The sequence below is a fragment of the Geotrypetes seraphini genome, chromosome 8 (genome assembly GCF_902459505.1).
Source record: "Geotrypetes seraphini chromosome 8, aGeoSer1.1, whole genome shotgun sequence".
Classification (NCBI taxonomy): Eukaryota; Metazoa; Chordata; class Amphibia; order Gymnophiona; family Dermophiidae; genus Geotrypetes; species Geotrypetes seraphini.
In genome coordinates this window covers 103,711,029-103,724,273 of record NC_047091.1, presented here as the reverse complement: position 1 = coordinate 103,724,273, position 13,245 = coordinate 103,711,029, and the positions used below count along the sequence as shown (strand labels likewise).

Sequence of the window (13,245 nt, the reverse complement as noted above, 5' to 3'; positions counted from 1 at the left end):
AACTTCCCTAAGTTCCTTCAGCACCCTCATATGTACACTATCAGGCCCCATCACTTTGTTTACATTTAATTTAGCTAGCTCCTCACAAATACAACCCTCTGATAATCGATCAGGGTCTACCACTCCACCCTCCCTATTCGCATTTGTCTTCTGTGGTCCCGCTTCCACTCTTTTTAAAAAAAAAAAAAAAATTCTTTATTGATTTTCTAAACTTCAGTAGTGCAATAACAAATAATATATCAATAAAAGCACATTCAACTAACAAATATACATAACCAACCATTTCATCCACCCACCCACTTATTATTCAATAAAACACAGACATAGATTTTCCAGCCTCCCACCCCCAAAAGCGTGTAAATATTCAAAGGTCAAAATTAGGACAGAAATCAAACCTTCCCTTCCACCCTTCCCTGGATGTGTACGAGAATAAACAAAATAAACAAACCAATTTAAAGAAATTACTGTGCCCCAAGCTATCGGCATTCATCTTTTCATATCTATAACTGGGGCACAAATTTGCCCACCAGAAAGGAAAATTCAAACGGTCGTAGAATGACGGTCCAAGACAAGTAGCGACACCATCTGTGAAAAACACCAAAGTCCCTTTTTATGCGAGTCTGCAAAGACTGTTGGAAAATAAGAAACTAGAGATGGAATACTGTGCCATGCAGAGCCTCGATGAGAAGAACATCGGTGTTTTGCAGGTAATCAATGTTCCAATGAGGAGAATCATCAACGGCGTTCATACCTTACATGTTCGGTACCGCTCCAATGAAACATAACATTCCCTCAAACTGCAGTTGATGTGATGCTCTGTCAAGAGGAAGCAGGTCATAGTTGATGTAACCGATGTGAAGCAGTGGAGAAAGTCATTGATCCTGGAACAAACACCCCACACCAATACCTGAGACTGAGCAGGTATCAATGGTGTCACAGGGTGTTCAGGGGAGGGAGACCTCAAAGAGGATGCATGGCCAGAAAGCAACACAGGACGAGGGTCAGACAGCACGAGGTCAAACGGCTCGATGGACCCCGTAGTGCAAGGACCCGGCAACTTACCCCGCCTCAGGGGAGGGTCCCTGGACCGTTTCACGGACCGCTGCCTCGAAGAAGAGGTATGCTTAGGCCGGTGCTTCGAGCGAGGTCGGGTGGCGGGAGAAGTCCCCCTCGAGGGAGTAGGCGAGGAGTCGCTTGAGGATAAGCGGCAGGACCGATGCACCTTACCTCGAGAGCCCTCGGTGCAATGCTCAGGCTGGTCAACAACGAGCGGGGTCGAAGCCGGGGGCAAGCTGAGCCAAAGCAGAGGAGATCTGCGAGGTTAAGATAGCCTTAAGCATATCCTCGAACATCGGCACCAAGACCAAAGGATTTGGACGGACTGGTGCAGCAGTGCACTCCAACGAGGGCAACCTCGATGTAGAGTATTCCCTTAAAGTGGAGGCACGCTTTGGAGGAGGTCTCGTAGAGGCCGGAAGGACTACACTCACTGCCTGGGTGGCCAGAGACTCCGAAAATGGTTTCTTCGGTAGCTGAGCTGAACCTGAAGGAGGAAGAGGAGACTTAGCCGAGGCCTAGGACTTCGAAGCCAGAGCTGCTGAGGCCTTCGAAGTCAAGGGAGACTTACTCGGGACCGAGGTCTTCAAGGCCGACATCGAGACCGAGGTTGAGGTCGAGACCGGGGTCGAAGTCCTATCCGCTGGCTGGTCCATGGCGAAGAGATCCACAATCTTGGCCCGCCGTCGACGAAGAGCCCGAGGTTGAAAAGTGGCACAACACGAGCAAGAAGCTGTAGGATGATCAACACCAAGACAAAGTATACACCAACGGTGCGGGTCAGTGATCGAGAACACCTGACCGCACTGCGTGCACTTTTTGAACCCGGTAACAGGCTGAGACATAAGGTAGGAAAATAGGCCGCGGCCAAGCGAAGCCGGGCGGCCAAGGAAAAAAACAGGGCCCCCCGGGTCGTGATCGAGGTTTGTTTGGGTTTTTTTTTTTTTTTTTTTAAACAAAAACAGAAAAGATGCGGGGCACAGCGACTTCCGATCATAAAAAAACAATAAAAGAAGCTGCGGTGCAAGAAAGGCACTTAAAATCAACGCAGAGAAGAGAGACAGGGCTTTCTGGCTCCACGGAAAACTAAGAACTGAGGACCACATTGAGGAGACGCGCCCCTTAGCTGAGCTTAGGCACACACATTCGTGGTGCAGCACTAGCAAACTTTAAGATCTTCAATCAAGTTTGCTTGAAAAGCTGTCCGCGACGGGGCTCCGTGGATGACGTCACCCACATGTAGAGAATATGCTGCCTGCTTGTCCTGGGATAATAATAATAATAACAGTTTATATACCACAGGACCGTGAAGTTCTATGCGGTTTACAAAGATTAAAAGATGGTACAAATTGATTGAACTTAACAGAGGTGAAAGATAGTGGTTAACAGCTCAAGGGAACAGTTATTGAAGAGAAAGAGTTATACGGGTCAGCTGTCTAGATACTTCAGAACAGATATGTTTTAAGGCGTTTCCTGAATTCCTCATAAGTAGTAGGTGTAAGCAATTGTTCTAGATCTTTACCCCATAATGCTGCCTGATGTGAGAAAAGATATTGATGGTGTCTTTTGAGTTTACATTAGAGAATGACACGGTGAAAAAATTGGTCCCCGTCACCGCCCCGTCCCCGTCTCACCATCCCCGTCACCGCCCCGTCCCCGTCTCACCATCCCCGTCACCGCCCCGTCCCCGTCTCACCATCCTCTTCACCGCCCCGTCACCGCCACTGCCACCCCATTCACCGCCCCGTCACCGCCACTGCAATCCCATTCACTTTTCTTTATTTACGTATAAAGGAAACATTCTTTAAAACTTTAAAACTTTAAAACTTAGTTAAATATTAGTTAATAACTATACAAAAACAAAACACGCAGAGAAAAAATTAATTAATATAAATTCTCAAAACTGACACATTTTGATCACTAAATTTAAAATAGTTATTTTTCATACAGTTTTTCAATCACTAATCTTCCACCACCCCTGGGGCTAGCAATGCAAAAACAAACACGACATGTACTTTAAATGCTTACAATGTTAGCCTATATGGTAAGTAGACGCGGCCGCTGTACCTAATCGCGGCAAAGATCTCCCTGCCGTGATTAGCATAGTGACCGCGGCTACGGCTGCAAGTCTCCCCTCCCCCCAGCGATCACGGCAGGAGGGCACCCAACCCCTCCTGTAGACCCCCCCAACGGCCCTCCCGACAATCGCAGCAGAAGGGTACCCAACCCCTCCTGCCGGTCCTCCCAATGGCCTCCCCTAAGATCGCCGGCAGGAGGGTACCCAACCCCTCCTGCTGGACCCCCCCCCCCAACGAACCCTCCCACCCCGGAATCCCCTTAGTCTTACTTTCCAAGTTGGACCGGATGGCTCCTCACACGTATGGCCAGCAGGCTTGCCTCCGTCCAAATGAGGCGGGCCCGCCCCTACCCTGCCCAACCCACCGGATCCTAGGGCCTGATTGGTCTAGGCACCTAAAGCCACTCCCGCTATAGGAGGGGCCTTAGGTGCTTGGGCCAATCAGGCCCTAGGATCCTGTGGGTTAGGCAGGGGGGGGGAGGGGCGGGCCCGCCTCATTTGGACGGAGGCAGGCCTGCTGGCCAGACGAGCGAGGAGCTGTCCGGTCCAACTTGGAAAGTAAGACTAAGGGTGGTGTTTCGGGATGGCGGGGTTTGTTGGGGGAGGGACCGGCAGGAGGGGTTGGGCACCCTCCTATTGGCGATATAGGGGGCCGTTGGGGGTGCCGGCAGGAGGGGTTGGGCACCCTCCTACCAGTGAGGGCGATCGTCGGGGGGGGGGGGGGCGGGTTCTATTGGCAGGAAGGGTTGATCTGACAAATGAGGAGCACGGTGAAAACACAGGTAAATTGCGGTTCCTAGAGGGGGGACATTGGCCTGCGGGGACAAATCTATTCACCGTTTTTGCGGTCGGTGAAAGGATTTGTCCCCGCGTCTGCGGCGATTTGCTAATGAGGTCACCATAACCCGCAGCCAAACCGCAGCCACGCAGCGGTTCGCTGCGGGGATCGCTCCCCGTGTCATTCTCTAGTTTACATCCTCTAACTGGGGGGGGAAATGAAGTTCAAATGTGAGCTTCTCTTATGTCTGTTGGCTGAGAAGGGGTATTTAGGGGCTAGACCATACAGTACTTTAAAGCAGAGACAGACGAATTTAAACTTTATACGTGCCTCCATTGGTAGCCAATGCAGCTGTCGGTAGTAAGGTGTCACATGATCAAACTTCTTTAGCACGAAAATCAGTTTGACCGCTGCATTTTGCATTAATTGTAATCATCGCATATACTTTTGGGAAATTGCTAAATAGGCGATATTAAAGTAATCAAGTTGACTCAGTACGAGGGATTGTACTAGGATTCTAAATGCTGACATATCAAAATATGCTCTAATGGATCCAAGTTTCCAGAGAGTGAAAAAACCCTTTTTGATTAAGGAATCTATTTGGTCTTTCATGGTTAGGCACTGATCTAGTGTTACACCCAATACTTCATAGTAGTCTGAATAGGATAACTAAATTTATTGATGCATAGTGGTGTTTTGGTGTCAAGTGGGTGTGGCGAAGCTACAAAAAATTTTGTTTTTTCCGAAGTTTCAGTTTCAATTCAATCATCCATTGCTCCATCAAATTTAGTGCTTCTGATGCCTTGGGAGTAACTTCCGAGAGAGAGTTAGCTAACTTCCGAGAGAGAGTTAGCAAATGGGATGATGATCGTAAAGTCATATGCGTAACTGAATAATTTATCTCAATTGCCTAGTGAGGACATGTAGACATTGAAAAGCAATGGGGATAGGGGATAGAGGTGACCCTTGCAGTATGCCAGATGGATTGCTCCAGGTATCGGAGAGATCATAACTGAAACGTACTTGATAGATACAGGACATAAGGAAGCCTCGAAACCAGTTCAACACCTCTTCCCTAATACCAATTGCATCTAGGCATTGTAGCATTTTCCCATGGTCCACTAGGTCAAAGGCAGAGCTCATATCAAATTGCATGATCAGGGCATTAAGGCCCTTGCTGAACAAGAGATGCAGATTATCTAAGATAGCCGCAATTACTGCTCAGTACTGAACAAAGGTCTAAAACCGGATTGAGTTTCATGCAAGAGAGATAACTGATCAAGATATGATCAATTGGGTATGTACCAATCCTTCCATGATTTTTACAATAAATGGAATGGATGCTACTGGTCTATATAGTTGGTTACCAGTGCTGATGATTCTTTACTATTTTTTTTGGAATTGGGGTTATTATTATGTGACCATTATTAGTGAGGAACTTTCCATTTTTTAGGTTATGGGCTAAGTAATGCAGCAAAAATAGTTTAAATTCTAATGGAGCCACTTTCATAATTTCCGGGGAACATGAGTCCAGAATTAAGTATGATTTAGAGTATTTGTTATATAGTTTGATATAATTATTCCATTCTAAATCTTAAAAGGAACTCCAGATCATGTCTGCTGGTATTTCATTTCCTTGTATGTTAGCTATTTGATGATCATTAGTGAAACAGTTGTTTCTTAGGTTTTTAATTTTTGAATGCTGTGCTAAATCATTTGCTGAAGGTAGTTTAATATTGTGCACGAGTTGAGTGTAGCGTGTGGTGTCAAATAAATTTGTAACCAAGTATAACAGCTCTTTTGTATTGATTCCTTTTGAACTAGTGCTAGATAAGTTGATTTTAGAAGAGTAGAATGCTTTACGTTTGTCTTTTATCAGTTGTTTGTAGACTTTTATGTTAGATCTCTAGTTGTTGCGGTCTGACAATTCTCCTGTTTTTTTCCAAATTCTTTCCAGTCGTCTTACTAGTTGTTTCATTTTTAGAAGTTCGGTGTCAAACCATTTGTTATATTTATTTGCGCAGCTTTTGCTATTTCGTTTAGGGGCAATTTTATCCAAAATGAATGTGCTACTTTTCATCCAGTGATCCCAGAAATCGACTCCTTCACCTATCACCACTTGTAGTTCATATTGTGACCAATATTCTTCTGGATTAATATAACCTCTTGTGTGATGTTCTCTTTTTATCCTTGGATGTGTTTTAGATTTTAAATGAGTCCAGATTAACTTGAAATAATAAGTAAAATGGTCAGACCAGATATCGTGACACCAGGTACCATCAGGTAGAGAGATGGCAGAGTCTAAAATTTCCTTTGTGGACATAGCTATCACATCTAAGTGATGACCTTTTTCATGTGTTTGTATGGGTAAAGGGAGACTGTAATTGAGTAGGATAGAAAGTTTTTAAAAGTCTTTCGTATCTGGATTGTCCTCTTCATCTAGGTGTATGTTTATGTCACCTGCGATGATATTGTAAGAAGGAATAATTGAATTATGTAGAACAAATTCACAAAAGTCCTCTTTGGCTTTTGGCCAGCTTTTTGGTGGGACATAGAATAATATGCAAGATAGGGATTCTTCTAGTTCCTTATTACTGATTTTACAGGCTAATATTTCTAACTGATTGGTCATTTTGAAATCCAATAGTTCAAACTCAAATCCTTCCTTAAGAATAATTGCTAATCCTCCCCCTTTTCTACCCTCACTGTTTAGCGTAAGGATTTTAAAATTATCTGGTAGAAGATCAATTATTATTGGATCCTCTTCAGTTTGTCCCATAGATCCTGAAGTGCTCTTTTGAACTTTTGACATTGGAGTGCTTGGGAGGGTTTGGGGTCTCAGGTTTGTTCTTGTTGGGTTCTTTTGATCCCCGTGCAGAAACTACGCGGTGGACTGGCTTATCTGTTCATGTGTTTTTTGGAGTGTTGCACTTCTTGTCTTGTATGCCTATTTTCTAAATAAATAAAAATGATTTACAAAAAAAAAAATGTCACAGGCATCGAAGCGTGAGTGCCTGAAAAGGTGATGTGCTTCAGAAATGACAATCTGTATCGCCCCGAAAGCCATGCATCAAGAGGACTCAATGTCTCTGTATAAGACTCTGGTGAGACCTCATTTAGAATACACTTCCTCCCTCCGTATTCGCGGTTTCAGCAATCGTGATTTCGATTATTTGTGATTTTTAGCATGTTGACTCCGCCCCCCAAATTACATCATTCATGAGCACAGTACGGTACTGATAAAAATTCAGAAGCTTGAGCGAGGCATTTCAAATGTTAATTTAAGTAACTGGTCCCAGATGCAAGGTGCTCCGCAACCAGGTCAGGTTTGAGAGCAGTTTCTATTTTTCACCCAATACTCAGTGATCTCATGACTATCTAGTTCTTGAAGGGAGTCATATCAGCCAATCAGAATGGATTACACAAAGTCCCTTGGAAAGAGGGAGAGCTTGTCAGTGTGGTGCAACAGGAGCACTGCTTAGAGCCTGAGATGCGGGAGGAACGTCTGAGCCGGAGGTTTCTGCTTCTAATGAGGGATTGGAAACCGGTTCTGCTATCGCCGGTCAATTGCCGGAAGGGGCAGGCAGCCTGCCTGCAGCTGGGGTTTCCTGCTGTTCCTGGCCTTGTTGGGAGTGTTTACCAGAGCCGGTGCCTCAAGGAGCAAATCTCAGCGTGTAGAGAGTAAGGCTTTCCTGCAGCTGCTTCCGATCTGCCCATTTCTCCCTTTCAGTTCAATCCCGGCGCTTTCTGCGAGTCTTTCTGCCCTCTGGAGCTTGCTAGCATTATCGTTGCTGTTATTCGTGGGTTTTCCGTATTCACGAGTTAGTCAATCCCCAATCACTGCGAATACGGAGGGAGAAGTGTATTGTGTACAATTCTGGAGGCCACACCTTCAAAAAGACATAAAAAGGATGGAGTTGGTCGAGAGGAAGGCTACTAAAATGGTGTGTGGTCTTAATGATTTTAATTCTTACATGTGGATCGAGGGGGGGTTGGATTTCTATTAATAATAAATATGAATAAGATATTATATTCATGTGGTATATTTTTTTTGTTTTATATGGAAGTGGAAGGGGTGGGGGTTATATCTTTTTGTTGTATGATATGGTAGATTTTCAAGTGATATTGTATTCTAATTGTTGTGAATTATAAAATGAATAAAGAATTTAATGATAAGGTGTATGGGGACAGACTTAAAGATCTCAATCTGTATACTTTGGAGGAAAGGCGGGAGAGGGGAGATATGATAGAGACGTTTAAATACCTATGTAATATAAATGTGTATGAGTCGAGACTAGAGAATGACACGGTGGCGGTTACCCATGGCTAGCCGCATTTAGCCGCGGGTAACCCCCCGAAACGGGGAAAGAAAAATAGCAGTCACTGCGGGGACGGGGACAAGGCCATTCACCGCCCCGTGGAGCGGTGAATGGTCTTGTCTCCGCAGTGAGGCATCAAGGATCGCAACCGGAAACAGGAAGTTGCAACAGAGCAGAAGATTGAACACTGAGCAGTGGCGCATGCGCGGCTCTTTGAAAGCATGCAGGTTGCCGAACAAGAAAGCTTGCAAACTAAGGTGAGGTGAAGGGAGGGAGCTGGCTAAGCGCTACGATCGATCGGGTGGGTGGGTGGGGGCTGCGGGGACCGCGCGATCGCGCGTGTTCCTGACTCACATTGGAAGGAGTGAAAGGGAAAAGGATTCTGGGCCAAGGGGATGAAAAGGGAAAGAAAAACCCACAGCAGGAAAGAAAGGGGAGGACAGGCAGGTGAGCCAGATGCTGGAAGCAGGGGGGGGGGGAGAAAGAGGGAAAGAAGCTAGATGGGGTTGAAAAGAAGAGACACATTGGTAAGGAAGAGGAAGATAAGGGAAATCTGGACACAGAAAGGTAACAGAAAGAGGGGAAATTATGTGCATGGGGCTTAGGGACAGAGACATAAAGGGGACATGCCATGGGGATGGTATATGGACACAGGGGGGGCAATGGCAGATACATAGGGGAGATATTAGAAATGGGGAAAATAGGAGCACAGAAGCGAGATGGTCTGTGGGGATGGGACAAGGACTGAGTTCGCAGGCTCTAGTGGCTTGCACAAATTACATTGTAACGTGCCACGAAAATAAGAGGGAGGAAGGTAGATAGATAGGCCACATGAGAGGAGCTGAAGGGTAATAGAAAGGAACAGATGGTAAAGGAGGGAGGGAAGGGTGGTGGTGGAAAGGAATAGAACAGACATTGAAGGAAGGTGGAGAGGAACAGACCCTGAAGGGAAATGTGGAAGACAGAGTGGGGAGAAGATGCTGGAAGGGAAGAAGACAGATGCCAGACTATGGGGGAGCGGAGGGAAGAAGATGGGTGCTAGACCAATTTGTGGGGGGGGGGTGAAGGGAGAGGCACAGTAACAGCAAATGGAAGACGCAGAGAGAAGACACACAGTGGATGGAAGGAATTGAATGAGAAGATGTGGAAAGCAGAAACCAGACAACAAAGGTAGAAAAAAAAAATTATATTTATTTATTTATTTTTTTGCTTTAGGATAAAGTAGTATATTAGTTGTGTTGATAAAAATTTATAAACAAAGCCCTGCCAGCTGAACATCTCTTTCTCTAGTTCAGCAGCAGGAACTTTGATTTATAAGAAAGGAATAAGCTAAATATTACAGTACTAAGGCTTATATGGATGCTGCGGGGACGGTGATGGGGCGGTGAATGGGATGGCAGTGGCGATGACGGGGCGGTGAAAGGGATGGCGGTGACGGGGCAGTGAAGGGAACAGCGGTGACGGGGCGGTGCAGAGGATGGTGGGCCAGGGATGGGGCGGTGACGGGGACAAATTTTTTCCCCGTGTCATTCTCTAGTCGAGACTCTTTCATTTGAAAGGAAACTCTGCAATGAGAGGGCATAGGATAAAGTTAAGAGGTGATAGACTCCGGAGTAATCTGAGGAAATACTTTTTTACAGAAAGGGTGGTAGATACATGGAACAGTCTCCCAGAAGTGGTGGTGGAAACAGAGACTGTGTCTGAATTCAAGAGGGCCTGGGAGAGGCATGTGGGATTTCTCGGAGAGAGAGAAAGAGATAATGGCTACTGCAGATGGGCTGACTAGATGGGCCATTTGGCCTTTATCTGCAGTCATGTTTCTAATGCTTAATGACGGGGCTCTGTCTACTGTACTGCATCTGTGTCAAACAAGGAAACTCGATGCTAATAAGGAAGTCCGACTCCAGACCTATATGTGGAAATAAACAAGAAAATAAAAACTTTTACATTAATCAAGAGTTTTCCGTCTTCCAATCTATAGCCCTCCTTCTTCCAATCTATAACCCCAGAGCTAGATACAGTTGGAGAGGGCAAGCCGGATTGGAGTAGAAACAAAGCAAAAAATCCATCAATGATCACAGAAACTTGAAAAAGATTTAAATAAAATATAAATGGGATGGCAACTCAATGGAAAAACAAAAGATATGTTATCTTCACTCTGCGAAAAATGAAAAACTGATGATCTCGCAAGTTGGCATTGGGCGGGAAGGCACTCGTGCATGCACGGTGCGGGAAGTCTAAAAGCTTGCTAAAGCTTAAAGTGGTAGTACACTTTTCACTGTCTGTATCGGGGCTCCGTGGATGACATCAACCACATGTGAGGATATGCTGCCTGCTTGTCTAAGGATAATAAGGTAACTCAGGAACATTAGACCTTTGAAATAAAAATGATAATATTTTAACCACCACCAGACAGGACTCAAATCAGACCTTGGTTTTCTATTGCGTTACAAACCATGAAATTTTACTGCTTTGTCATCTTCTCATCACCTATCCATTTCTGTCTCTCACCCACCTAGCCCTCTGTTTTCCACCTTGCCCACCCCTCCCTCCTCCCCTAAGACTTAAATTTGAATGCTTTTATATTTCACTTATATATACTGGCATTTGTCAACATTTGCATCATGTTTATTCCTTTTGTTTTATTTTATTTCTATATATTATCTCAGTGGTTGTGAAATTTCTTAAAGGATAATTTGTTTGTATTTCAATGCTCCTTGATCAAGACATGTCCAATTTGGAACCAAGCCTCTTACCCATTGCCTTGTCTTGCCAGGTGGTATACAATTGTAGCTGATGTCACAGTTTTTCCTGTACCAGGGGGACCCTGGATAAGGCTGAGAGGACGCTGCAAGACAGTCTTCACAGCATACACCTGATTTTTTAAATTAAAAAATGCATGTTATTCATGTTATTACAAAGAACACATTTTACTGTTATTTTTATCCTACAATTTTCACCTTAAACCTTTAATTTTTTTTTCAATCTGGTACAGCAACAATTCTTAACCAAAGTGACAGACCATGATTCATTGAGAAAGCCAATATACATGGGGATTCATGGCTAATAAACAGCACCTCTTGTCTCAGCAACATCCCATTTGATCACTTTCCCTGAAAAATGGTGCAAACCAGCATATTAATTGTAAAATACCGTTTGTTTTGCTCCATCTCGCAACCAGAAAATGATGTCAAAAGGAGAACTGCAGCTGGCAATAAAATGCAGGTAGAAGATGCTGCTTGTTGCCTGCGAAGATTTTTGAAAAGGTGGGTGGGCGGTGAGTTGCCAGCACCCAGAGCAATCCACTCCCTCATCGCTATGTCACTTGGTTGTACTGCCCTCCTTTTGCTGTGCATTTGGAGATGGGGGATCAACATGTCACATCCCTCCTCAGTGGGGGAACATACTCTCTCCCATTTCCTTCCACCCTTAGGGTTGTACATCATGGCCAGTTCCCTTGCAAGAATTTGTAGTGTGACATCTTACCAAATTCAGCAATGTTCCAGTCAATAGTCAACTTGTCGTGGTCAGTTTTTTCTTTAAATGCTTACCACTGAAGGCAGAATTAGCCTTGGATATTCAATACCAGGCCATCTCCGGGCACCAGCATTGAATATCTGGGGTTTATATGGATCTCAGCTGAATATCAACTGAGACTCATATAAGTGAGGCAAAGTTTGCTGTTCCAACTCCAACCCTTTGCGGACTCCCAAACACAATCCCCCTCCCTCCCCAAAGCAAGTAGGTAGTGACCAGGCCTCCCATCCTACCTTTTAAGGCCCTGGTAGTCTAGCAGGGTCCATCAGGCAGAAGCAATGCCCACTCACTCCCACCCTTCATGACTTCTATTCCAATATGGCCTCCATGATCCCTAGCGGCAGCCTCTCAGTACTAGCAAATACTGCAACACTGCCACTATGGGATTGCAGTGACCTTACAGGAGCAAGTAGGCAAGTAGGAGTCTTGTTCAATAGACTCCACTAGAACCAAGGCTTTAAAAGGTAGGGCTAGGGCTATGAAGGGATAGGTGGGGGACCTGCTTCCTACTTGTTTCAGAAATGGAAAGATCATTTGGGGAGCAAGGGGACCCCAGAAAACCTTTCAGCCAATATTCAGACTAGTGCCTGGTAAGCTCTGCAGGTGAAGTTAAGATAGCTTTATGCTGTCCTAACTGTAACTATTTACTTAACCAGTTAGAAGAATGAATATTAAGACTCCAGAGGTATTCAGGGCAGGGTTCCCTGGAATGGAAATTACATTACATTACATTAGGGATTTCTAATCAATTAGTTTAGATTTCCTATGCTTTCAGGCAGACTTCTTGGGTCACCAAGCCGCGCAGTGGTATAAATTATTATCTGGCTATGTAAATAAGAAACCAAAAACTGGGCTTAAGAGATATTTGGAGCATTGAGATTAAGCATCAAATTAATGCATCTCAGTGGCCACGTATTATGGTCCTGGAGGTTGAAGTGTACAATGTCTTGCTTCCTATGAGGCAAACATGTTTTTTCCTGTTGCATAGAGCACTCTGGACCCCTGTTCGTTTACAAAAATTGAATTGCTCTAGGTCTAATAGATGTTGGCATTGTAACCTTGATGCTGGAATTTTAGATCACTTGTTGTTTTATTGTCCATTCATTAAAATTTTTTGGATCTCTATTTGGGATCAAATAAATCATTTAATGGAAAATTATGTAGCATTATCATACGAAAAAATTTTATTTGGCATGCTGATGAGAGCTAAGCCTCAAATATCTGCTAATAATAATAAGCTTTTGATGATATTGACAGGAGTTGCCATTCAACAAATAACGTATAACTGGAAAGATTGTACAAGGTTGAATTATTGTTTCTGGTGGAATTCAGTATGTCATGTGTTTAAAATGGAAAGAGCGTTGGCAGTTCAAAAAGGTTACTATAATAAATTTAAGGATGTGTGGGGGCCATTTCTAAATTATTCTAATGAATAATTTACACTTTTCCCAATTTTAATTCTTACATGTGGATCGGGG

The 13,245-nt window shown here is 44.3% G+C and overlaps 1 protein-coding gene across 1 annotated transcript in view; it reads right to left on the bottom strand.

The window, feature by feature from the left end:
• The window catches only part of UPF1 (UPF1 RNA helicase and ATPase), a 357,405-nt gene that overhangs the window by 179,566 nt on the left and 164,594 nt on the right, over positions 1–13,245 (bottom strand). Inside the window, exon 12 of the mRNA XM_033955970.1 lies at positions 10,987–11,105. Coding sequence (XP_033811861.1) covers positions 10,987–11,105 — 119 coding nt within the window. The remainder of the gene's footprint in view (positions 1–10,986; positions 11,106–13,245) is intronic.